General features: G+C 52.6%; 12 protein-coding genes across 12 annotated transcripts; 7 read left to right on the plus strand and 5 right to left on the minus strand.

Moving 5' to 3' along the window:
- Positions 1–663: 663 nt before the first annotated feature.
- Positions 664–1,800, plus strand: J4E86_009884 (uncharacterized protein; the record flags this gene model as incomplete). The annotated part of the gene is made up of 1 exon (XM_051450384.1): positions 664–1,800. The coding sequence occupies one exon, from the start codon at positions 664–666 to the stop codon at positions 1,798–1,800; it is 1,137 nt and encodes a 378-aa protein (XP_051298305.1).
- A 147-nt stretch (positions 1,801–1,947) lies between these two features.
- Positions 1,948–4,405, minus strand: J4E86_009885 (uncharacterized protein; the record flags this gene model as incomplete). Its single annotated transcript, XM_051450385.1, has 2 exons — positions 1,948–4,230; positions 4,277–4,405. The coding sequence occupies 2 exons, from the start codon at positions 4,403–4,405 to the stop codon at positions 1,948–1,950; spliced, it is 2,412 nt and encodes an 803-aa protein (XP_051298306.1).
- Positions 4,406–4,583: 178 nt separating this feature from the next.
- On the plus strand, positions 4,584–5,005 carry URM1 (Ubiquitin- modifier 1; the record flags this gene model as incomplete). Its single annotated transcript, XM_051450386.1, has 3 exons — positions 4,584–4,624; positions 4,676–4,840; positions 4,888–5,005. 3 exons carry the CDS (start codon positions 4,584–4,586, stop codon positions 5,003–5,005), a joined length of 324 nt encoding a protein of 107 aa, XP_051298307.1.
- A 304-nt stretch (positions 5,006–5,309) lies between these two features.
- Positions 5,310–6,148, plus strand: J4E86_009887 (uncharacterized protein; the record flags this gene model as incomplete). Its single annotated transcript, XM_051450387.1, has 2 exons — positions 5,310–5,478; positions 5,538–6,148. The coding sequence occupies 2 exons, from the start codon at positions 5,310–5,312 to the stop codon at positions 6,146–6,148; spliced, it is 780 nt and encodes a 259-aa protein (XP_051298308.1).
- A 314-nt stretch (positions 6,149–6,462) lies between these two features.
- Positions 6,463–8,257, plus strand: J4E86_009888 (uncharacterized protein; the record flags this gene model as incomplete). Its single annotated transcript, XM_051450388.1, has 2 exons — positions 6,463–8,027; positions 8,092–8,257. The coding sequence occupies 2 exons, from the start codon at positions 6,463–6,465 to the stop codon at positions 8,255–8,257; spliced, it is 1,731 nt and encodes a 576-aa protein (XP_051298309.1).
- A 514-nt stretch (positions 8,258–8,771) lies between these two features.
- On the plus strand, positions 8,772–10,694 carry J4E86_009889 (uncharacterized protein; the record flags this gene model as incomplete). Its single annotated transcript, XM_051450389.1, has 4 exons — positions 8,772–8,948; positions 9,016–9,362; positions 9,410–10,158; positions 10,306–10,694. 4 exons carry the CDS (start codon positions 8,772–8,774, stop codon positions 10,692–10,694), a joined length of 1,662 nt encoding a protein of 553 aa, XP_051298310.1.
- Positions 10,695–11,435: 741 nt separating this feature from the next.
- J4E86_009890 (uncharacterized protein) lies at positions 11,436–12,440 on the plus strand (the record flags this gene model as incomplete). Its single annotated transcript, XM_051450390.1, has 2 exons — positions 11,436–11,502; positions 11,587–12,440. The coding sequence occupies 2 exons, from the start codon at positions 11,436–11,438 to the stop codon at positions 12,438–12,440; spliced, it is 921 nt and encodes a 306-aa protein (XP_051298311.1).
- A 158-nt stretch (positions 12,441–12,598) lies between these two features.
- J4E86_009891 (uncharacterized protein) lies at positions 12,599–13,297 on the minus strand (the record flags this gene model as incomplete). Its single annotated transcript, XM_051450391.1, has 1 exon — positions 12,599–13,297. One exon carries the CDS (start codon positions 13,295–13,297, stop codon positions 12,599–12,601), a length of 699 nt encoding a protein of 232 aa, XP_051298312.1.
- Positions 13,298–13,719: 422 nt separating this feature from the next.
- Positions 13,720–15,386, minus strand: J4E86_009892 (uncharacterized protein; the record flags this gene model as incomplete). Its single annotated transcript, XM_051450392.1, has 2 exons — positions 13,720–15,142; positions 15,226–15,386. 2 exons carry the CDS (start codon positions 15,384–15,386, stop codon positions 13,720–13,722), a joined length of 1,584 nt encoding a protein of 527 aa, XP_051298313.1.
- A 1,033-nt stretch (positions 15,387–16,419) lies between these two features.
- On the minus strand, positions 16,420–19,066 carry J4E86_009893 (uncharacterized protein; the record flags this gene model as incomplete). Its single annotated transcript, XM_051450393.1, has 2 exons — positions 16,420–17,878; positions 17,928–19,066. 2 exons carry the CDS (start codon positions 19,064–19,066, stop codon positions 16,420–16,422), a joined length of 2,598 nt encoding a protein of 865 aa, XP_051298314.1.
- Positions 19,067–21,410: 2,344 nt separating this feature from the next.
- J4E86_009894 (uncharacterized protein) lies at positions 21,411–23,008 on the plus strand (the record flags this gene model as incomplete). The annotated part of the gene is made up of 2 exons (XM_051450394.1): positions 21,411–22,782; positions 22,878–23,008. 2 exons carry the CDS (start codon positions 21,411–21,413, stop codon positions 23,006–23,008), a joined length of 1,503 nt encoding a protein of 500 aa, XP_051298315.1.
- A 237-nt stretch (positions 23,009–23,245) lies between these two features.
- J4E86_009895 (uncharacterized protein) lies at positions 23,246–24,201 on the minus strand (the record flags this gene model as incomplete). The annotated part of the gene is made up of 2 exons (XM_051450395.1): positions 23,246–23,543; positions 23,591–24,201. 2 exons carry the CDS (start codon positions 24,199–24,201, stop codon positions 23,246–23,248), a joined length of 909 nt encoding a protein of 302 aa, XP_051298316.1.
- Between the last annotated feature and the right edge of the window lie 890 nt (positions 24,202–25,091).

Below are 25,091 nucleotides of genomic sequence, written 5' to 3' on the forward strand. Positions count from 1 at the left end.
TGATCGATATAGGTCTATTACGATGTAATGTTTTTTGGCGGTATTCCGCGAAGCGTTGGCGCCGGTGAGCCAACTAGGTAGCAATGAAGTACTTAATATCAAACCAACCCATTTTTGATTGAGAAGGACTACCCTGATATTGCGAAATGACAAAGGAGCACGCGTCGATTAAGCTTTGACAAGCGCGTCGTTACGAGCCGTGCATTGATGACTGAGATGACTGGAGCTTAGCCGGCCCGCATCATCGTTTTTCCGCTCCTGCTCATCTAAATTAAGTGACTTCCAACACCAATGCCGACTAGCCTCAGGCACCCAATGGCGCCACAAACAGCACGATGGACGCATCCAGACGAGGTTCTCTCCTGTTGCCTGATTTTGTTCGCGGTCGTTTGATCTTCTTCACGGTCGTTGTGTTTGTGAAGATTCTGTCTGACCCCATCCCACGCGCATGTCTCTGCGCATCCACTCGCTTTCTACTTAGTTAATACTTTAATAATGTCTTCTTCTTCTACTCAGCAGCCGCAAGCTGTGCCACAGGCGCCTGACGCGATCTCAGGAGGGCCTCCGTCTCCAGTCCCCACGCCCCCTCCAAAGTCCGCAGCCAGACTGTCCGACGCGACGAACGCGACCGCAACCTCGTCTGCGCACGCGAACTCGCCCAGAATGCCTCCCTCGAGCAGCCCTGCGCCGGGTGTTCCCACCATGGCACCCCCGGCGTCGATCCCGCACACGACAGCTCCACAGGGCGCCGCGACCGAGACCGAGGAACGTCTTTCATACAACGACAAGCTCAATGCTGCCGATCGATACTGGAAGTTCAAGTTTGGTCTCAAATCCGCTGCCATCATAACAGGCTTGATCGGAATCGGTTGCTTTGGCTGGTTGATGTCCACAATGGACAATGAATACGACCCGGACTCTTCTTATTCAATCAGCTACGAAAGCTACTGGTCACTATGGCCTGGTCTCATTACATGGGCTGCGTCGGTAGTCTGGGCCGCGCTTTGCATCGTCGTCTTCCTTGTGCGCAAGCGACCTGTGCATCCAGGTCTCCGCGTAGCGATGGATCTTCTTCTCTGGCTTGGCTTTATCGTAACGGCCATGTTCGCTCTCATAGCGTTCCGGTACTTGTCGCGGTGGGGTCTATATGGATTCGATGAATGGGGCTGGGGTGCCTCGTACAATGATGGAGAATACGTCCTGGCTTCCAACAACACATGGGTATGGGAACAGGATACAAGCTACGTCAATGCTCCGCGAGACTGTTCCGAGTCCTCTCAGTTCAGCAGCTGTGAAGAGCAGGACGCCTTCATCAACAAACTTTGGGCTGAAAAGGATCATCGATCAAACGTCACTTTGACTGGTGTGGTATGCCAATTCTTCGGCCTGGTCATTCACTTTGCGCTATTTGTATGGGCTTGCGTTGACTGCCATCGCCACCGCCGCCGCACAACCAGCAAGGACGCCGAAAAGCTTGCTGCCGAAATCGTGCAGAACATGATCAGTAATGGTGCTGTTGTGCCGCCACCAGGACAGGCACACATGAAACCGCAGCCGGGCCAGGTCATGTACTATCAGATGCCGCCCAACCAGCAAGGATACCCGAACCAGCCCCCAATTCAGCCCCCGTATATGCAACAAGGACCGGGTCAGATGCAGCAGTTTGGGCAGCAGTTCGGGCAGCACCCACAGATGACGCAGCCGGTCCAGCGCATGGCGCCCGGACAGTACCCAAAGGGTCAACCTAGCATGGCAGCCTCGGATCTTCCTGAGAAGATGGCTGGACCCCGTTACGCTTAAGCGAAGAGGTGGACATGTAGTTGTACTATTTTCATTGAGGTTGAAGGAAGTGCATTTTCTTGGCGAGATACCCCAGCGAAACCTACCTAATAGTGTAAAGTTTATTCAACAGTTGACATCCATGTATCGCCCTCGCTATGCTCTCTGCTAGTGCTGCAATACCTCACCCGAAACATTGAAGACGCGCAAGGTGGTGTCATCACTTGCTACGGCGATCTGTTGTGGCTCGCCATCTGCTCTTCCAGGTCGCCAGACGATCTGGTTGATAGTTTTCGCCGGGACCAAGTCTGCCTTGACCATTGATACCTGTGCCTGATCCAAAGCATCTGGCGATGCGCTCACAATGCCTATTGCTCCGTTCTCTGTACCAAAGGCAAGCATGATCTTTCCGTTCGATTGCACGCCGTTACAAGCTACGGCGGTAACAGCGGCGTTTGCTGATACGGTAGCCTTGAGTTGCACGTCATTTTCTGCGATCTGCCAGATCTTGACACTCTTGTCTCGACCAGCAGTCATGAATGTAGGTTGCTCGAGAGGTGTCCAGGCAGCCCCCAGTATCATGCGTGAATGGCCCTTTGGATTCGAGTGCTTGAGTGCATATAATGACTGCTCTTCGCTGCGCTCCCAGATGACCCATTGTCTGTCTCGTCCAACACTAAGAAGGTGCTTGTCGTCTGGTGAGAACTGTAGCGCTGTGACGGTGAGTGAGTGCGCCTTGAGTGCCGGTTTGACTTCTAGCCATTCTTTCGTGTCGTACAGACGTATGACGGCGTGGTCGATAGAGCTGGCTCGGCACGCCGTTGCAACGAGACTTCCATCTCGGCTCACTGCAACAGCAGATATCTCATAGCCGTGTCCGTATAACTTCTCTGTCTCCGGCCATAGTAGGTGGCGGGCCAGATGATCCTCGAATGGTGGGTGACTGAAATCTAGTGTCGATTTGCGGATTACGGAGGAAGGGTCGACGGCTTCACGCTCGTCTTCGTCGCCGTTCTCGACTGGCTCGTCGTCTCCCACAGCTTGAATAGCCTTATTCGATAAGCCAAGGACGGGGATGTTGGCCGCATCCGGAAGCTCAGCAGTAGTTGACGCCTGTATACTGCAGAGATTTTGAAGCATCTCCGCTACACCTCTAGGTTCGTCGAAAATACGTAGCAACTTCTCGTCTGCGCCCGAGACGAATTGAGTGTTGGAGACCGCGTCGATGCAATTCAAGTCGTAGCCGTGGATTTGGGGCCGCGAGAACTCATGCCATGATGCTGGTGCGCCTTCTCGTTTCCATTGCGAGTAAAGCCGGCTGGTTTGATCGGAACCAGTGGAGAGCATGTAAGACCCATCTCTTGACCAGCTCACGCCTTTGACCTCGCGCACATGTCCTGTTATGGCGACTTGCTGCGTCCACATATCTTCAGTGGCCGAATATGTCCACTTCCTCCAGCTACCAGTTCGCCCCAGGGATACCACAGTGTTTCCGTCTGGCGACCAAAGGCCGATCCAGAAACCTCCAGCACTTCCGGTAGCGCTCGTCGAGCCCTTCTGCGCACTTATTTCGCCTAACCTGGTGATGCATACCCACACACCGGAGTTGGGGTCGGACTCCCAGATGGCGAGTGAGTTGTCTTCCGAGGCGGTGAGTAATTGGAGCTTTCCCTCGCGATGTCTCCACGAGGCCTGGTATATCCAATCTTCATGTCCCAGTAACAACGCTTCAAATGTAATGGAGTACTTGGAAGTAGCAGAGCTAATCCAATGTGCTTTGTTCGACAAGGACTTGCCCAATCCACCTAACGCTGGGTCGTTAAGTGCAGTACTGGCAGCAGGAAGCTCATCCCCACGGTGGAGACGCCAAAGACGCACATACTTGTCTTGGCTTGCGGATGCCAGCAGCAAATCGCTGTTCAAATCAGATGTTTCTCTAGTGAATGCAAGCGCACGTATCCATCCTTCGTGACCGGTCAGAGTTGCCGAAAGCTGGAATTGGCCATCTTGCGATACAAAGACTTGAATGGTGCTACGTGTTCCCGCAACTGCTAGCACTGTAGATTTGTCGTCCAGAGTCGCAAGTGCCAGGTTCAGAGGGAAGTACTTTGGTGATAGTGTGATGGTCTGTACAAGCTCGACATCAACGGATCCGAAGTCTGCATCATGAACAAGCTTCCAGATCTTGACAGTGCCGTCTGAAGATCCGGTTGCCAAAGTGTCCGAGCCAAGCAGTACTGCTATTCTGGTGACTGGCTGAGTGTGATCTGGAATCGTCTTGACACAGTCGAATGATTCGCCTCTTCGGCCTCGCCATATCCGGATTGTGTTATCCGCCGATCCACTGAGCAGGACTGAGACATTGGGCAATTGTGTGGGAAAGAATTTGACAGCGTTCACAGCTTTGGTGTGCCCACTCAGAATTGCTTGCACGCCACGAAGACTTTCGTCCTATCTTGGTGAGTGAAGGTTGTGTCATTGGCCAGCCGCGACTCACCTGAGGATCCCAGAGTGCGATGCAGTTGTCTGCGCCGAACGCTAGCAGTTGCGACCCGGCCTCATCCCAGTCAGCGGCAGCGGGATTTCGATTGCCACCTGCAGCGATGAACTCAGTAGATATGTTCATTGTTGGGTCTAGGCGTTGCATATGCGCAGGCACCGCATCTAGTCATCGCCGTAAGGATTTCTTTGGCGCTAGCCTCGCTTAGCTACATTTGGCTCAGGGCTGCAGAGCAGGCGCAACCGATCTCGATAACATCCGCATCTCTCACAACTCTAGCATCTCACAGACGAGCAGAGACGAAATGTCAAACGATGAGACGATCCCAATAACGATAGAGTTCAGGTAGGTTGGTTGCCCTGAGAAATGGCGATGTTCCTCTCTAATATTCTACAGCGGGGGTCTGGAGATCCTGTTCGCCAACCAGAAAAAGTATGATCTTGCCCTACCAGCGAAAGATGAGTCTGGAGAGCCAGCAAATGTTGCATTCCTTGTCAGATACCTTTGCGACAAGGTCATGAAGGATCCGCGGAAAGAACTTTTCGTGCTTGACGATACTGTGTATGTTCCTGCCCAAGAGAACAATGGCATGCTGACATTAGCTTCAGACGACCTGGGATACTGGTTCTGATCAACGAAGCAGATTGGGAGCTGGAAGGCGAAGACAAGTACGAGGTTCAGAGAGGTGATCACATCATGTTTGTGTCTACGCTACACGGAGGATAGTCAAGGACCGCCAAAGCCGAAATGATATCCGCGTTGGAAATCACACTGCAATGTACCGAGTCACACAAACATATTGCATGTGATAATGTCGCATTGCAGCTGTAGGACGAATATGAAAGGTCGGCGTATACAAGTTTGCGGGAGCCCGGAAGCGGTCCGAATGACACCTCACCCTTACGGACTAACCATAAGCGCTACTTAGGCTCGTGATGACAGGGGCGCCACCCCTCACGATATATGTTAAACTCTCTTATACTGCGCATTCCGCGTCTACTCATCTCTTCTCTGATCTAAACTCGCAATTATGGGTCGCCTTGACATCTTGCCCGCGCACGTCGACCCCTCCATCTTCGACGCGAACGATGTTTTCCTCGGCACTGGCGGTATCTTGTACACCATCTGCTACGCCCTGATGGCGCGACAGTCCATTCGCGACCGCACATACGCTATGCCCCTCTTCTCGCTCGCCTTCAGTATGTGTCTCCGTACGAATTGCATATGACACGTACTGACCCAGTATACCACTGTTCAGACTTTGCGTGGGAGATTGTATTCGCGATATACGTTGCCGATGAGCTCCGGGAGAAGGCCCTCTTCGCCATATGGGGACTCTTAGACATGGGCATTGTCTACGCGGCTGTCACGTATGGCGCGAATGAATGGAGACATGCGCCAGCAGTTGGCAAGAATATCGGCAAGATCTTTGCTGGCATGCTGGTATGGTGGTGCATCGCGTTGTATGCTGTGAGCTCTTGGTGGCTTGATGTCGATCACCCCGTCAACCCAAAAGTTGGAAAAGCGTACCGCGGCAATCTGGGCATTGACAAGGACGAGCTCGGTTTCTGGACTGCTTTGGTTGCACAGGTCGTGCTGAGCGTCATGTCATTGGCACAGCTTGTGGTCAGAGGAAGCAGTCGCGGCTCTTCGTATAGCATTTGGGCGTGCCGTTTTATCGGCAGTGTGTCGGGGTTGACAGTGAATTACGGATATGTCTGGTGGGTATGGCCAGAGGCACATGGCTACTATGTCAATCCTGTAGCAGTGGTGATGATGGTGACTTGGATCTTGGCTGATCTGGGATACTTGGTGGTGTTTCGTAACGTGCAGCGGACGGGCGGGGCTGTCGGCGGCAAAACTAAGTGAACGACTGTTGTAGAAAATATGAGTAGTGTATATGGGAGAATACAAACGCTTTAGTCATACTCCTTCACTACGAAGGCGCATCTTCGTTGGTTCAACAGAGCAGGCCGAGCTCAAAGCCGTGATGACCCATATACGTTGCCAAGCCTTGGTCACATGCTTTCGCGACAGCGCGTTCAAGGTCCTGCCATGCCGGATCGCTTCCGCTCCTCAACGAATCTCTTTGTTTACCCAATCACCGACATTCCCATAACAACCACTTCTTGACTCTTGGACACATGGATTCCGATGATGAAGATCTCAAACTTGCGATGGCAATGTCCCTACAGGCGAATTCGCCTCGGGCTGCGCGCAGCGGCGCATCGGGCGATAAGCACGAGTCAATCGACCTCACGTCTGACACTGAGGACGAAGATGACGACGATCTCAGGCGTGCGATTGCCCTATCGATGCACGAAAGCGCGAATAATGACGTGCAGCAGTCATCGGCTTCGAGCGCACCGCCAACGAGTGTGACCAAAACAACAGCCGTCGTCGACAAACCTCCAGGTTTCATGGGTATGGATCGGAAAGCGATGGAATTGGAACGTCTCGCAAGGCTCGGAAAGAGGAAGCGGGAAGCATCGCCAGAGGCACCTTCTAAGCAAGTTGCAAGAGCGCCTGCCGCGAAAAGCGATTCAGGCGAAACACCATTACAATACCCCAGTGGAGCGATCAAGCGCACCTTTGCGTCCAAGTACCCGCGAACTGACGACATCACTATTGAAGAATTACTAGAAGCCGATAAAGTCAATACCGCAGTCATCAGCTCATTTCAGTACGATTCGGGATGGCTATACGAAAAACTTGATCCGACAAAGGTCAAGCAGATCTGGCTGATGACTGGCAAGCACAGAGGCGAGGACGTCCAGGCAAAGCGCATACAAGAGTGGAGGGAGTCTCGCGTACCGAACATGAAGCTTCATTTCCCGCCTATGGGTGGCATGATAGCCAGCATGCACAGCAAATTCATGCTCTTGTTCGGAAATGACAAGCTACGCATTGCGATTCCGACTGCAAACATGACACAGACCGACTGGGGCGAGGTCGCAAACGACTGGCAGCCCGGCATCATGGAGAACTCGGTGTTCTTGATAGACCTCCCTCGAAGACATGATGGTACTGTCACGGAGGCAAAAGACTTGACACCTTTTGGTCGCGAGTTGGTATACTTCTTGGAGCAGCAGGAAGTGGGTCCGCAGGTCATCACCGGTCTGTTGAAATGCGATTTCTCGAAGACTAGTCATTTGGCCTTTGTGCACTCCATGTATGTCCTCAACTATGCTCATCGGGGGCCAGTACTAATTCAAAATAGTGGCGGTTCGCACAAGACCGAATCAATGCATCCCACGGGTCTCCCTGGCCTCGCACACGCTATACGAGAGCTCAATCTAGATGAAGTCGAGCATATTGAGCTTGATTACGCAGCATCCTCGCTCGGTTCTATCAACGATGCCTTCTTGTCGCGCATTCGCCTCGCAGCATGCGGCAAGTCGTTCGGGACAAACACTGCGCCAGAATTTAACGTACGCGAATGCTTTCGGATATATTTCCCTACCAACGAAACGGTGGAAAAAAGCATGGGCGGTCCTGACGGTGCCGGTATTATTACGTTGACAAGACAGGCTTACAACGCACCATCGTTCCCAAGAGAATGCATGCGAGACTACGACTCGATGCGACGGGGCATGCTGTCGCATAACAAACTGCTCTTCGCGCGAGGTCGTAGAAAGAACGGGAAGCCCTTTGCTTGGGTTTATGTTGGCTCTGCCAATATATCCGAATCAGCGTGGGGTGGGCAAAAGGTGTTGAAGAGCGGACAAATGGGAAGTCTGAACATTAGGTACGCAAAACACATATTTAATTTGCATCTGAGAAACATACTGACTTGAAATGAAACATCGCAGGAACTGGGAGTGTGGTGTTGTCATGCCTGTGCCAGAGGCAAAGCTTCAGGGTCTCAAGCAGGATGACGTACCGCCGATGAGCGTGTTTGACGGAACGATTGAGGTCCCTTTTCGAGTTCCTGCGGACGAATACAAGGGCAAACAGCCCTGGTTCTTCAGGTCATGAGCGGACTTTAGTTGCATCGGTGCAAACGGCGACTCCGAAATCTTAGTTCTCCGGGCGGAACCGCTGGATATTTAAGTTGTCTGGTGCGCATGTGGTGATCGGAGACATTTCCGCCCACCATGAGCCTTTCTGGCTGCACGCAAACAGGGGGTCCACGCATACTTCAGTCAGATAGCGATGACTTGAACCCAAACAGAGAGTAATGCGAGGCTTTGCAGGGTCCTGAGGCAGACCGTATGTGCCGTATTGCAGTGCACGTGATTGGACATGATGCCTGGTGTCGATCATCACATGGGTGAACCGAGTCTTCCCGGAGCAGCCGGACCAATGCGGGCGCGCGTGGTGGACGAAGCGGGCATTCGGGCGTCTTAGCAAAAGTTCCGACGCGCCTCGACAGCACGACGTATGAGCCATGATGACCGTATATGCATGCGCCCTGAAGCTGTGAGTTCCGCCATGATAGTACGGACCCTTTTTTGTTTGTATCACGCATGTGTCCCCTTGATCTAGCCACATGTCGGACCCAAAGCGCACGCGTCTCTCGGGCGATGCCTTGTTGCTGCAAGAGGGTAGCAATAGAGCCATGGCCGCGCCGCTGCACACCTGGTTCACTTCGCCAGCGCGGACGCATAGCAACTTAGCGCAAGCGAAAGAGCTGCCCTTGCACCTGATCCAGCTCATCCTCACACACGTACGTTGGTCTGCGCCCTGCCACGCGACGAGCTGTCCCAACCGAGCTCTACTAACACGCACGGAAGCTCGACGATGTCGGTGACCTCGCGCGCATCACGCGCACATCGCGTCTGTTCTACTACATGACGCTTCCGCGGCTCTACGAGACGGTCACGTTACACTCGTACGCCGAGATACGATACGTAGATGGCAGGCCAGAAGGCTACGGCAATGGCAGCCCGTTTGCCATGGGCCTCAACACGCTCGTGTCGCGAAACTTTGGCGACTACATACAGACATTCCGGGTCAAAGGCGACTGGCGAGAACATGATACCGAGGAGTACAAGCAGGGGCGGGTGCCGGACAACAGCATGATACTGCAGGTTGTCATGCGTGCCGCCATTGACAAGATGAAGAACCTCAAGGCTTTCGCGTACGTGTCGTACCAGAATCATATCGGACAACTGCTGATATGCCCAGTTGGGAGCTGAGCACTCCTCCTTTGTATACCGTCTACCAGGGCATCGCAGCCAGGACGACGCTTGTCTCGCTCACCCTTCGGTGTCAAACCAAACGAATACCACGGCCGACCACCGTTATACCTCCGCTTCCGAACCTGACCACTCTGATCGTGTATGATATCGATCCCCTCTGCTACCCCGACGATATCTCGCTGCTTCTGTTGGGTTCCAAAAAGCTCGAGCACCTCACATTACACTGGAGTCCGCGCATGAGGGCTGTAGGCGAAGAGTCGGTTTCGCTGCACTCGCTATTCGGACGCTGCATGTCTGCCAAGCATTCTATACCTCTCAAGCACCTGGGAATATACAACATCTACACCCGCTTCTCTGACGATGGCTTCCACCATGTTATCCGCCCCGACACCAATACAGAGCTCACCCTGATCAACTCCATGGGCTCCTCGGACCCTATGACCGTTTTTGCCGACGACTCTTGGAGGATACACAGTAATCACCCAACGCCTCACAACCTGAAGGTGATGCGCACCGATAATACGGATAAAGAGAGCGCTGTCATGCTAGGTAAATTCAAGGGCATGGAGCGGTTTTACATTGTGAGCAACAGGCGAGGCAAAGACTCACCAAGATCTACCAGCGCTGCTGCAACCCCAACAACACCGTCCACGATGACGCCGGGTGTCATCGGAGTCTCTAGCGCGAGCAGTACTCCAAAACACACGACTGACCAACGCTGTCGCAGCATCGGGAGTGAGTTTATTGCGGCCATTCAAACCAATCACAACCACAGCATTCGCCATCTCCTTCTCTCAGATCGCTGGGTATTATCTGACGATGCCCTGTTCAGACTTTGCCAAACGTGCTCTAACTTGGAGCAAGTTGGCTTCGCTTGCTCAGTGCCACCGCTTGAGTCTCTGCGCCAGGTCTTTGCTCTAGTGCCCAAGCTCTGGGCCGTCCGTTTTCTATTCCGCCCAAGCTCTGACACAAGCGAGGCGCCGTATCAAATCACGGATGCTGAGATGCATGCCTTCGCGATTGGAACAGAGTTCTGGCGACCGGAGTACAAGAACGTCAAGTACGTTGGCTACGGCGACAGCATCGTGCTTAAGCTAGGCGACGTTTACTACCCATCAAATAAGGAGTCGACACCGAACACCCAGGACAACAGCATGAACGCGAAAAGAGCAGGACCAATAAGAAAAGTAACAGTTGTGAGAAGGGAAGACGTAAATCACATCGAGATTTGGGGAAAGGACACTACGGAATTCGATCCCTTGAACCCTTGATGGCGACATGTCAACATGACAAAAATTCTATATCCATCGCGACGAAGCAATAGCAGCGCTTCCTTCGCGCATCCTCTACATCTCGGAGGCTCCTGGAGGAAACCGGACTCAGCTCCAGTGGGCGCCGAAGCCCGCCAGATAGGAACCATGGCGCATTTCCCGTCCACCAATGCCAAGAGCTGTTGTGTTGACAGCGGTAGTCTGACTTAATTGTCAGGATAGGGCCTTTGTTGGAAGCCCACTTTGCTTGCCAAAAGCGAGCCAACAATGTATATTAGTACGAGGCAGTCGTGAAAGATGCGACTATGTACAATACGACCCATAGGGCACCTTGGGCACCTATTTGATGCCTCAAATTGACAGAGTTCACTACGTTTCTTACTCCTGATTCACTCCTTTGTTGGCGCGGCTTCCTCAGCTCCGTTATCTGCTAGTGGGTGTTTCGAGGTGACCACGGATAGCTGCTAGATCCTAGCAACGACACATGCACACGGTGAGAAGTCTCAGGCCCTACAAGACAATATCGCTGAACAGAGCTAGATGTAGTGAAGGGTTCTCAAGCGTTGCTTGTTGCCTACCGCAGCATCGCATCCGTGCCTTTCACTATCAATAGACCCTGCTCTTTCGCTTCAACACTCCACGTATTCGTTACATAGACTCTATGGCTCCAGCCTTGAGCCACCCTTCGATCGACGCATACAGTGAGCTGCGTACACTCCCGCAGCAACATCTGACGACGACATGAACCCCAAATCAATCTACAAAGAGACAAACGAGTTGTACACCCCGATCCACGAAGCAGGCAAAGGTACGTGCGGAAGTATCACGTTTTGTGCACACACACCGTCGGCTGCAAGCTCATCCACGACCAGCTCCGTGGCGCAGGGTGCAGCGCTTGTCGCCGTCAAGATGATCAGTCGAGAGATGTGTCGCGACAGGATAGCCGACGAAATCGTCGCTCTCGACCGTATCCGCAACGTTTTGACTGCTGCCAAGAACGAAACCATGGTGAAGCATCTTCCCACCCTCATCGATTTCGATCCGATCAAGAACGGCGGATCTGGCTGGTTGGCCGTTAGTCCTGTCTGTGGTTTCGATCTTGAGCGGCTTCGAGTCGCGGTCACCGCGATAATCCAGCCCTCGTCAGAAAACGATGCTCCGCGCCGTTGTCCCCTCCCTGCGATACCTGAGGTACTCATACTACAGGTCGCAAAACAGCTAACAGAGGCGGTTGGGTGGCTCCACGACGTCGCCAACATCTCCCACAACGACGTCTTCGGCGGAAACGTAATGCTCGATGTATCCGCCTCCAACAAAGAAGCCAACTTCACATTCCCAACCATCGTCTTGATCGATTTCGACCGCGCCACCCTGGACCCTGACAACATGGCAAAAGGAGCCGACCGCTCATACACTTACGAGCTCATATACATGCTCGACAATGCAGGTCGAGCGTCATCATCACAAGAGACGAACGTACTGGAAGATGTGATTGTGCCAAAGGAATCGATAACCTGGTGGTACGCGTTTAGGAACTTCCTTGTTATTAATAAGGGCCAGTATCTGCAGGATGAGTCGGCGGGTTTCGCGAGGTTCTGGGAGCGGTTTGGCGCGGATATCGATCGGCGGTTGGGGAATATAACGGGGGAGGAACGGGGGAGGGTGAAAGAGCTGATTGATATGGTTGCGGAGAAGGAGGTAAGGTTTCCAAGTGAGGAGAGGGTTAGAGAGGTGCTGGGGGAGTAGGAGAACGGATGTTCGTGTTATGTTTCAGGCGAACCAAGAATGAATCTACAAGAGATGGCTTTAGATCTTAACCAACAAATCATGTACGTCGCATCTCAGCCAGCTTCTCCATTCACCACTCGCCATCTCCGCCACAAAACAAATCGCTGTACGCACCTCTACTCCTTCACAGGCGTACCAAATCCAACCAGGTATGGATGCGCACCAAGCTCACACGCTCCGCGAGCATCACCACCACCACCCCGACTACACGTACCATGATTATACCACTGCGGGCACACTTCCTCTGGACCCGTGGCTAGCTTGCCAAGACTAAGTTCAACCGCTTCGTCCATATCGCTATCATCCGTTAGCTCGGGGGCAGACTCAGATTCCGGAGATTGCTTGTCTTCATTCGTGGAACTCTGCGCTGGTACACGAATCCCATGAGCGAGAAGCAAAGATTTCATATGCTGCCCATCTATCCTCAGTCTCCTATTCTCCTCCTTAAGCCCCTTCCTCTGCACTTCTGCAGTCTCTAGCTTGGACTTGTAGTACACATTCGTATCCTTGATCACAAGGTCAAGGGCAACGACCTGCATGTCTGCGCTCGTTTTCGCCTTTTCGGTGTCGCGGAGCTTAGTCTCGTATTTGGTCTTGTTGGCTAAGAGAGAGGTGATTTCAGCGCGAAGATCGTTGTGAACGGCGTCTGAGTCGATCTGCCTACGGAGTCGTAGGTACTTTTCTTTGTAGCTGTTTTCGGCGTCTGACTTTATAGCGGCGAGGGTCATCTTGTTGACGAGAGAGGCGAAGCTGTTGGGATCGGTGGTATCGGTGGGTTGCTCGGGGGAGCTTGTTAGCCAGGAGGTTAATGTCATTGCTGTTTGTCTGTAGTTGTTCAGATGTCGGGTGGTGTGTTTGGTTTTGATGATGTCGATGGCTGGTAAGACTGAATCGTCGAATGATTTTGTTAACCAACGTGATACGATGGGAATAGCTAGAACTTCAAGAGATATGGCCGGGGTTCAGGCAATTGTGAGCTTGAGACACGTGCATTGTGAACATGAGTAGAGGCCCCGCCTGACCAATAATGTGAGCACACGGCGATGCGCAAGGGTAAAGCAGTGTGTTTCCGTTCTCTTACTTACGAATGTCTTGTTTAGTCGAATTCGCATGTACAGAAACATTGTGCGGTCAGGTATCGTCGTCATCAGGATCAGGGTCTGTCGAACGGCTTAAACGAAGCGACCGAACTAGCAATTCTCTTCGCGAACGAGGTAATTCGAATATTACTAGATGATCAAGTAAGGCTCTCAGCATCCTCATTGTGCATCTTAGTGTTCTTCTCCCTCTCCAAGAAAGTCTCCTGCTCCATTCTACTCTTCTCAACGTCGACAAAGAAGAAAAGCCAGGCACAGCTAACCAGGCTCAACGCGAACAAGAAATAGAAAGGACTACTGTTGTTGCCAGTATCATCGATAATGGCAGAGCTGACCAGTGGGCCGATGAAAGCACTCGTCTTTCCCACGATCGAGAACAAACTGAAAAAAAGAAATTCTTTCCCTCTCGGTGTGACCTCGGAGATCATGGTCTGCGAATAGCTGTACCACGGACAGACAAGCAGTCCATAGAAAGCCTGGTATACCCAAACCTCCCACTTGTTATGGAAACCGAAGCGTTGCGTCCAGATGCCGATCATGCCCCAGCCGTCGAGAAGGACGATGCATATGGCGACGACCATGAACATGGTCTTGGTGGATAGACCGTAGTACTTTTGGATGCGCCAAAAGGCGCCGATGCCAACCGCCTGGGCAGCGATACCTACAATAAGCAGGTAGGTAAGCTGCAGACTGTTGTACGCAACAATCTCGTTCTGTAGAGTCCCGATAACCGTCACGGTGGTGTTGAGACTGTCGCCGAGGAGAAAGTAGCCCGCCAGATATGCCAGACTTTGGCGCAACTGCCAGATCTGTCGCATCGCGTATCCAAGCTGTTTGAGACCAGCTAGGACTATGTTCGCGCGTCCTGGGTCCTGGCCTGGTCGTCTTTTCTCGAGGATGAACCACGGAAGAGCGCACAAGATCCAAACTCCAGTCGCAAAAGCGATAAGTACCGAGAGACCCCAGTTGTTGTTCTCCGCGCTGTCATTGACGTGCAGACCGAACATGATGCCCACGATAACAGCCAGGATGAGGATCTCAAACACGGATTGAACATAGAACGCCGTGTTGGAGAGCTCGTTTCGCTTCATCATATCGGCAAAATCGTACTCTGCGCGGGTAATCGTTCCATCGGCGAACTCCTCGGCTTTGACTCGTAATTCCTTGGTGTTCCTTGCCAGTCCAGGGAAGGCAGCAGTCCAGAATGTGATTGTCGTTTGGTATGCGATAAGACCGACAATATAGAGACCCACACCGGCGTGCCATTTATCCTCGGTATGAACGCCTAACCAGCCAAATCCGATTCCGAAAGCAATGACGGACAGCCCTATCAGGATGTTGGGGCGCCATGTACCAAAATCGGCGAAAGAACCGAGGATCAAGAAAACGAGGACCTGGATGGCGAAACTGATGCCGTTGCAGAGAAGCACAATGGAGTTGATGGTACGGTTTCGGCCCATGAAGTACAGCACCTCGGAGTCTCCTGCAGCTTCATACATGAGGTTTTGGAAAGCCGTCGGACCGAAGTTGAAAAGAGTGAGGCCATTGTCTCCAACGTAGTAGCTGTTCGAAAATAGGATGTCAGCCTCAGCACAGTCAATGTACCGCGCTCCAAATCAGTCCCCTCGCTGGAATAGTTTGCATACCAGTAATACGACCAGATCTCCCACTTCGATGTCTCGTAACGTTCGTCGAACTGGTCCGGTGCAACGGGGGTGTCTGTATCGACGGGTACGCCGACGGCTCCTTTGATAGGGTCCTCAGCCGGCGCACTGAGAGGCGCAAGGCCTGGCTCGTTTGAAGCCATGAATGTGAAATGAAATGGACGTAACGTCTAAAGGAACACAAAAGATTCAGATTCCAACATTGCGCGACTTAAAGCTTTTTCAGCCGGGTAAGTAGTCGCTTAGCGTACCCTGGCGATTCGTCATGGTCGGAGATAACCTCCTAGCAGTGCATGGGGTGAAGGTGCACCATGAGCCTAGGCCTCTAACGGCGCGGAATGTCGGAAGGATCGCGGCCGTGATGGATACTCCGCATGAAAAGAAGTGCCGATGATTGGAAAGAGTGGAAAGAGGCGCGAGTAAGACATGCAAGCTATAGCCAAGCGGAGCTTGGTTCGTCGATGATGTGGGGTGAAGCTTGAAAACCCTGAATTTCTGATAAGCTAGATCGTATCTGGAATAGCGCTTGTCCGCCACCGGCGTAGGTGATCATCGAAGCCCCGCGCGCGACGCGCAAACCTCAGTGTATATCATCGCAACATCTGGCATGCTTGCGATGATATTGCTACACTCGATATCGCGAGCTGCCACCGCCAGATTCGATTACAATCTGGAGATGACTCCCACACTACAGTCCATGAGGATGTTAACTCAAAAGAGATGGTCTCGAAGACTTTCTCTTTTACACCAAGCGCGAGTTTGCATGTTAAAGGGTGGTGAAGCATTCGAAGTGCATAGGGTAAAGTGCATCATCAAGGATATATAATACTACAAATCTGGTATATGATACAGTTCCCAACCCAGCTTCCGACCACCGAGAGCACGCGTAGTAAGCCGCACAAAGAAACCAATAAAGAAAGCACAACGCTGTGAGCGATCCAAAGCCACAGCATCCACCCCCACCCGGCTATGTTCAGCCCTATGAGAGCCTGCCCTTTCGGGCGGCTGGAACTCAATAGAGCTGTCAAGCCAGGGTGGAGGGGAATACACCAAGGATAGCAAACTCGATCCAAACAAATATGACCAACTCCCTTCAATGCCGCCAGGATCCAACAACCATGCGGAGTTGCGGGCAAGCATCTTAACCCTCAAGATATATCAAATAGGCCAAGCATCCTAATCCTGGGTTGGCGGCGGCTTCGCTTCCGCCCTCGTACCCAAACGTGAAGGCCGCTTGCCCGCCTTGGTCTGGTCTACAAGGAACTCCTCGTTCTGGTAACGCTCGTCTCCTTCGTGTACGTTGGGACACCTGTTGCCCTTGTCGCAAGTGCCGGCAGCATAGTTGATGCATTTCTGCCGCACACATTTTGTTTCTGATGCAACACAGTTTGAGCATGGCGCGCCTTCGTCGCATTCGCCTTCCCACCAGTGACGGTAGCAGTTCACACATGGGACTCGGGTCGGCTCCGCCGGACCTGGTGTCTTGCGTCTCGATCGTCCAGAAGGCCCAGAAGGTCCAGGTGTAGAGCGGGAAGAAGCTCGAGTCGCTCGTCCCGAAACAGAGGGCTGGCGTGAACCGTTCCTGCTCGTGTCCATGATGGGCTCATTCTGAAGGCTCTCGGACCCGTGAGACATGTCTCTCGAACCACCCTCGTACGGTTGTGAGTGATTGCGTGAATGGGTTTGGTAGCTGCGCTGTTGAGGCTGCTGGAATTCGGCTTGGGACATCGGAGGCGTTCCCATCGAGAAGAGAGTCGAGTTGAAGGCCGTCTGATTGGTGTTATCTTCTGTGGGAAACCAATCGCTGCAGTTATATGTATCTCCGAGGTTTGGCTGAGAAGCAGCATCTCCCACAAGTGCGTCAACGTCGAAGGCAAAATTCGAATCCAACTCTTCCATAATGGGAGCGTGGTTACCCATTACTCTCTGGTTCGTACCATTTGTTGGTAAGTTCTGCTGCTCAAAGTTCTGCCTCATATTCCAGTTCTGCCCAGTGAGGCGTGCAAATTGATTCGAAGAGTGTTGCGCGACGTGAGGCTGAGGCGGCGCCGCAGAAGAAGCTGAGCCGTACGAAGGTGTCCGTCTCATAGACCCATGCGCCGGTGTCGACATCTGCGACCGGATTTGCGACTGAGCATCTCGCTGCATCTGTTGCATCATTAAGTCCCCGTCGTTCGAGTTCATGTTTCCGGCCTGGTTGGTCATATGCTGACCACTTCCCATCTGTCGACCGACCTGCGGAGATGTGCGCATCAGGCCTAAGTTATGTTGAGGGAATCTAGGTGATTGACTGCCGGCGTTACCCGCAGCCAAGTTCTGCATCAAGTGTCGCTGCTGCTGGGGTGACATGTTGCTGGGTGTGCGTCCTGGAGGCGCGGCCATCATGGCACCAGGCTGTTGCAAAGGACGCCGGGCGGGTGCCATCTGCCCTGCTGAGCCATTCGACTGCTGTGACGAGCTTCGTCCATGCATTCCATTCGGTGCGACATGTCGAGCTTGCCTCTGCATTTGTGCGTCGCCCATGATAGTATCGCCGTTCGACCATGTGGTTGACAAAGGGCTCATGGCATTGGTATCGGAGGGAAGTGAGTTCGAGTGCGTACGCTTGAAGTCTGGTGTAGTGATACCGGCAGCACTGTGTGTATTAGCAATAGCTTCATCCATAGAAACGATGTAGAACTTACCCAGCTGCGTCAAGCCTCCTTCGCTTGTTAGAGTCGAACGCTCCCTGCGAAGAAGTCGGTTGGCTCCGTTTGGGAGGCCTCTGAGCATCGTTTGGCACAGGGTGCGATACTGATATTGCTATAGGCCGTTGCTGGGTTATCACAAGCTTGGTATTGGCAGCACTCAGCGCAGCTTCAGCTGCAGAAGCCCTCTGTTTGAGACTAGTCTGCTCTGAACGCCATTCAGTCTCTCTTTTCTGTACGTACTCTTTCGCTTTGGTCTCAATGCCCTTCTTCATCCATTCGACACGTGCGTTTGCCTTATCTTCTATGGTCTTTCGGTACTCAGCGTTCTCACTCTGCTTTGCTATGGTGGCTTCTTTGAACCCATCAGCCTTGGCAGCAGCGAGGCGAGCCTCGATCTGGTCCACGGTCGGCGCATCGACTGCGGCTTTCGATTTTTCTTTCTCCGTGGCGATGTCTTGTCGTAATTGTGCGATCACGCTTTTCAGATCTTTGTTGACGTTGCCCTGCGTGTCCCTGTCGGATTTAAGCTGGCCAATGATCTTATCAGACACCTTTTTCTCCAGCTCTTTTTCACGTTTCTCCTTCTCTTTCTCACGTTTCTCCTTCTCTTTACCACGTTCAGACGCGAGGTAGCCCTGTTGAAAGACATCTACCTGCTTTGTGAACTCTGCAGTGACTTCTTTGGACCATTCTCCGCTGGCTCTTGCTTCCTCGAGCTTAGCTATTATCTCGTCGCGACCCTGAAGAATGCTATTAACACCAACAATGAAGTCCGCACGCTCCTTTTTCATCGTATCGATCTCTTTCTTCAGGTGACGGTTCTCGTTATTGGCGTGCACCTTCTCTGTATAGCGGTTCTGGGCGCGTGCCTTTGCTGCTTTCGTTTCGATCTCGGCGGCAGTAGCACGCTTCGCGGCATCAATGACTCTTTGCTTCCCATCCGCGACTTCTTCGACAAGGTGCTTCTTGGCTAGTTCAGACTGAGCAAGGCGCTGCTTAAGGGCGATGTTCTCTTCGGAAAGTGAGACCGTGGGCGAAGTAGCCTTCTGGGACGTTTCTGGAGTGGGTTGCTGTGGCTTTGCGGGTTCGGGGTTCGACGGGCTCCCTTGGGAGGTGAGAGCCGAGGGCGCCATAACAGTAAGAGCGATCCGGGTGCGGGTAATCGGTATGAAATGAAAATGCACGATCAACGCGCGGGGTAGCAATGTGTGACTGATGCGATGATATCGTGGGATAAGGTTGTGGTGAGTAGACAAAGGTCGAGGTGAGACGTAGGTAAAGAGTGCATGAAAGTGCGAGTAGAGGTGGTATTCTGGCGCTAGTCGCAATCTTGTCGCGGAAGTCGAAGTGAGCGTCGGATTGAATGCGTCCAGTGAAGGTGAAGGCGACTGCGCTGCTTAAAGATGGCTTCGCCTTAGAGTTGGCAGAGGTTGGCTGTAGACGTGCTGCGCTGTCGAGTCGCGGAAAAGTCTGTGGTCTTGGTTGGGGTACCAAAAATGAGAAAATCGGTTGTGTTGTTGTTGTTGTTGTTGTTGTGCGCGGAAGCGATGGGTTGGTCCTGTGGTTGAAAAATCGTAGGTGGCAGTATATTCAGGCGGCGCACAATGTCCAAGATCGCGACCCGCGGAGGGCAGCAGGCCATATAACTCAGCTTGCAGTCGAGGATCTCAGTTGTCAATGCGAGCCAGGTAAGCGTGCAGTAATGGTAAACGACGCAAAGTTGTTCGGTGAAGGCAGCACGACATTGGCGGCGATGACGACCTCGCAAAGCCGACCGTGTGGCCTTGGGTTAGGAGATGCTGCCCAGGCGCAGCGCTCACAATGCCACCATCTCTTAAACATGATATCGAACGTATGATAATACGAAAGTGATCCCCGTAGATGAGCTATTTATCTTGCCGTCTCGAACTTCTAGACACCACTTGCCATCCTCTCTGAGACGAACGCAAAAACCCCACCACTTTAAGCTCTACGGTCCCAAGCAGATTCTGGCGGAAAGAGACATGATGAATAAACGAGCGGAACAAAAGCGTTGTGAGATTGTACCTGACATGCGTGCACGGCGCTGAGCAATGCATTGAAGCCAGCATCACCTAGACTGTAGCGCAACCATTACGACAATTTCGGCGTCTAGAAGGCTATACGAAGAAAAGCCTTGTCTTCCGAGGGTTGAACTGCAAGGATATACTACCTCGCATTAATCAAGATCTCTTCCTCGCCGCCATCAAGGTCTGTGAGGCACCTGGGAGAAGTGAAAGTCGAGCTTGCGTTGAGTCACATGCTCTCCGACCTGGCTCGCGACACGACTTTGAGCGCGCAACGCAATATCGTAAGATGACATGCATGCGCACAGTAAAATACCTGCGCAATACTACATCTTCGCCATGATACTTCGACCGCGTGCGATATCGTTCGAGATCTGTGCAGCCTTTGAGGCAGACTTCGCGTGCGCTGACAACATGACGTCATGAGCATTGCATTTGTTCGCGTGCCGCCAATCGGGGAATGCAGGAGTCATAATACATAGCAAAAGTAGAGAACGAAGGCATGGTGTCTGATGAAATAGAAGGGATGCAGGATGGGGTAGAACGTCGGACGTAAGAAGAAGCTCGCAACACGCGACGCGACTGCCAAGGCTGACTACCTAGGTAGGTTTGCCGATCCCTTTCCCTTCCCCGCCACTCCCCTATGCGCGTCATTTCGACGGACCCTTCCCATCATGACAGCTTCGTGGTATCAACCGCGGTCTTCGTGCGTACCCCCTTGAATCGATTATTTCGCCTTCTATTCCATCCGTCGACCTCCAGATCATGGTTACCGGAAACGCAACACCGACTCCATGTTTGATGCAGCCATCCCCAGAGCCTACGGACAGCGCTTCATCACAGGTTGAGAAGCAAAGACGACTGTTTAAGTATGGCGCATCATTCTGGGCCGTCAGCATCTAAAGGCTCACATGGGCGCTGTCCAGCACAACTGCATCAGCTATTCGAGATTCGAGCGCCACGCGCTTGGCCAGCTCACATATTTGACGTCCATGCCAGGCCCAGAACAAAGACGACGATAGATCTTGACAAGAGTCTAGTGACACCGTGCGAAATTGGGCTCGGAAATGAGACCTTATGGGCTGTAGTGTACATGTGGTCGAGCTGATCGCCATGGGTGGGTTGCGAAAACCGCATGGCGTCTCCAATGAACAATCAGTCCGATATCAGTTATACGGTCGAGCTCCCTGTCAACACGGCCGGCGATGGTAGGCCTTACTTTTGCCGAGCTGTCGGCGACAGCTATTCGCCATGCTCCTACGTTGCTGACGGTCGACGGCGTGGTAAGCTTACGCCCCAATGTAGAACCCGCTTCGTCACGTCTTCGCCTACTCAAGGTTGGACCAAGCGCTCGAAGCCCTATATGTACAAGTATCCGTCATAATATTTGTCCTTCGTCCCTTTTACTCGTCACTATACTACTCTCCGCGCGATGGCTACCAAACGCCCGATCAACGAAGCAGACATCGCGGAACTTCGCGAATTGCTGGGAGATACAGACGCCCAGTTAGTGACACCGAAGGAAACTGAGGCATACACAAAATCCATTCACCGATGGTCAAGCGCTGCTGTGAAGCCAGCGGGAGCATGTCTAATACCCAGATCGGCAGAAGCAATCTCAATCACCCTCAAGTATGCTTCCGAACACAATCTTGATCTCGCAGTCAAAGGAGGTGGTCACTCGACTGCTGGTGCATCATCAACGGACGGCGGACTACTTATCGACTTGAATACACATATGCGTACTACCGACGTCGACGTCGACGTCGAGGAAAGAACGATCAAAGTCGGCGGAGGTGCCGTTTGGGGTGATGTTGACGAAGCTCTTGCACCGTACGGTCTTGCAGCAGTTGGTGGCACCGTCTCAGATACCGGCGTCGGTGGTCTCACGTTCGGCGGCGGCTTTGGCTGGCTCACAGTCAAACACGGACTGGTTGTCGACAATCTCATCTCATGTACTGTCGTATTGGCGGACGGCAGTATCGTCAAAGCCTCTACCGATGAGAACCCAGACCTGTTTTGGGCTCTGCGCGGCGCGGGACAGAACTTTGGTGTCGGCATTGAGTTTGTATTCCGCACCCATGAGACAGGCGATCTGTGGGCTGGCTTCATGATGTTTGCACCAACGCCAGATATCATCAAGAAAGCCGTGGAAGCATGCAACGATATCTTCACACCGGACGCAGATGGCAATTCAAAAGCGACGGGGAAAGCTGCGAGTGCTTTCGGTTTCGTCAGGCCTCCACCTGCTGGTGGCCAGGTCCTGTTCTTCGTAGCCGCGATCTTCCATGGGTCGGAAGAAGACGGCAAAGAGCTGTTCAAGGATATCGTTGGGTTGGAACCTTTGATGAGTACCATGGCAATGATGCCCTACGCCAAGGCAAACAAACTCATGGACTTACCCATCGGTGCACGTGTCTCTATCAAGGGAGCTGGGTTCGAGCTTCCTGTCCGTGGCGACTTCGTGGTATCCGTCTTGGAGGCGTACGCCAAGTTTACTGACGAGACATCCGATGCAGTCGGCTCCCAGGTCATGTGGGAGCTACTAGACCCGACGAAGATTGTTGAAGTCACCAACTCTGACATGGCCTTTGCGAACCGCGGAAGACACTTCAATGCGGCTGTTGCACCTTTGTGGTGGGACCAGGAGAACGATCAGAAGTGTAGGCAGTGGTCGAGGGGTGTTGCGCTCTTGTTCAAGAATGAACTTCAACGTGGCGGCGCTGAGGCAGCGGCGAGCAACGATGGGTGGATTGGGAAGAGAGGCAGTCATGGCGCCACAATGGTGTATGGGAACTACGACCGTAAGCACTCTCCAAAGCGTGCACTCCTCACTCATATAATGAGAACACGGGAAAGATATCCTTATGCAAGCAACGGTGTGCTAACGCCCAGACAGAGTATGAAGAGAAGTCCAGAGACGTCTTTGGCAACAACTACGAACGTTTGCAAGATCTGAAGGCCAAGTACGACCCACAGAACATGTTCAACAAACTCTTTGCTGTAGAACCGAGAGCGTTGACTCCCTAGATATACTTGTATACATTGTTGCCAACCTCGCTAAATGTAGGTGTACAATGATACCCAGGACGTGACAACTCATGCGCAGGATCATTTCCATCAACCGAAAATCACTTGTCGCCTCCAAAGCCATCTTTCCTGTCATGTAACACAGCTCAAATTGTATGTTGTATTCCCAATACTGTGTTGTCTCACATCTCTCTCGACGTTTCTCATGCCATGTAGTACTAGCGAGCTGTCGTCCATCTACCAAACACCCATCTTGTCGAGCTCGACTGGACTCAGCTCACGCCCATCACCCCATACGTCTTCGGAAGGATGGAGCCGCTTGTATATCTCTCCTTCATGTGCAAAGCGACACTGTTTGTTCTTGCACGTGCCCTTCTTGTAGTCTTCGCACGCAACCCGCCTACAACCTTTCTTGATGCCTTGCAACGAGCAGTTCTTGCATGGAACCCCGCGGTCGCAGTCCCAGTTGTGTCGCATGCACTGGCTGCAGTGTGCGAAGCGTTGAGATTTGCCTTTGAGGTGCGCAGGAACGGATCTAGACAGAGTCAGCCATGTCAGTGGTAAGGGATATCGTGTACTAACGCAGGGCCTTTTGCAACAACGGCATTGTCAGATAACTTGAGTGCGTTGGATTGAAGAGCAAGCGCATCCCTCGCAGCGTCGGCCAGCTTCTTCGGTAACTCCGCCCTCTCCTCGTCGACTTTCTTGACCAGAGCATCGTGCGCGTCATACATGACCTTGAGCTCCTTGTCCTTGGCATACAGTTCACTCCAAAGTAGCTGCATAGCTTGAGTAAGTTCATGGATCTCTGTCGTATGCTCGCCGCGCATCTTCTCAAACAGCATGTGGAAGGCGTCAATCGTGATCTGCAGCTCTTCATTCTTTCGCTTGAGACCGTCGACGTGGAGAATGAATTCAAGCTTTAGATGCCTCAAATCCTTCTCACGATCCAACTCCTTCCCCTCTAGCTTTTTGTCATAGTCTTTGGTAGCTGCTTCTACTGCTTCTTTCCTTGCATATCTTTTCTCTGACTCTCCCAAGAACGATTTGTAAGGCTCCGGCAAGCCAACATCACGTGCTGCTGGCTCGTCCTCCTTGAGTGTGGTTTGCTGGCCGTTCATGCCGACGTCATCCGTCTGTGCCGGCGGCGCTTGCCAGCTTGATGGTGTTATGAGGGCGTTGCGCTCAGCCATGGCTGGCAACTGGAGGATAGTTAGCTGTGCTGATGCAGTCAATTGTGTGACTGCGCGGCGAGGTTCGATGGTGGCTGTTCAGTGTTGTAGCTCAGACGGGCCACGAGTATTTCGTGCCGGACGCACCTTCACTTGTGCGGCCCTACGCGCAAGCGAGCAAACAAACAAACAACAGCCGGTGAAAGTGAAAGAGACTGAGGTCGCGCCTTGATAACTCAAGACCATCGTCCACTCTCATCCGCCACCACCTTTGCCATCCAACGTCTTCCACAATTGTTCCTGCCAGCAACCACCCAGCCGCACCTTCTCCGTACGACTCAAAATAAAGGTATCTCTCCCCTTCTCGCCCAATTTGAACGACGTCACTAACAGCCAGCCCCAAGCTCTTCGCCACCATGTCCCTCCCCCAAAGCCCAGTCGATCCAGTCGCTCGTCTCGAAGCAGAACTCGCGCAAGAGAAAGCCGCTCACGCGCGCACGACAAAAAAGCTGGAAGCCATTACTCATCTCCACGCCAATCAGGCCATTACTGTCAGTTCTCAAATCGGCATCATCAGGTCGCAGATCCAGAGGCATCCAGAAGATATCGCGGACATACAGGTTGAAGCCAGGAAAGCGGAGGACGAACGCCAGCGCAGGACATCGGAGGCGAATGCGATGGGAAATGGGCCGTAGAGGGCGAGATGGAGTTATGGAGCAGGGTCTCAACGGCTATGCGCATTATCTCATGGGGCTTATGCAGCGAACTGACGGAAGAAACAAGATTGAGCTCGTCAACTCGCGGGAATAATACAGTGTAGTAGCAACGACATAAACAATCTACAAACACATACTGAGTATCGCGCTGCAATCTTGAGAATTAGAGTACTATCCTAAAAGATTGCGGTTCAG

Source organism: Alternaria arbusti, assembly GCF_024043155.1.
Source record: "Alternaria arbusti strain BMP 1465 chromosome Unknown scaffold_19, whole genome shotgun sequence".
Taxonomy (NCBI): Eukaryota; Fungi; Ascomycota; class Dothideomycetes; order Pleosporales; family Pleosporaceae; genus Alternaria; species Alternaria arbusti.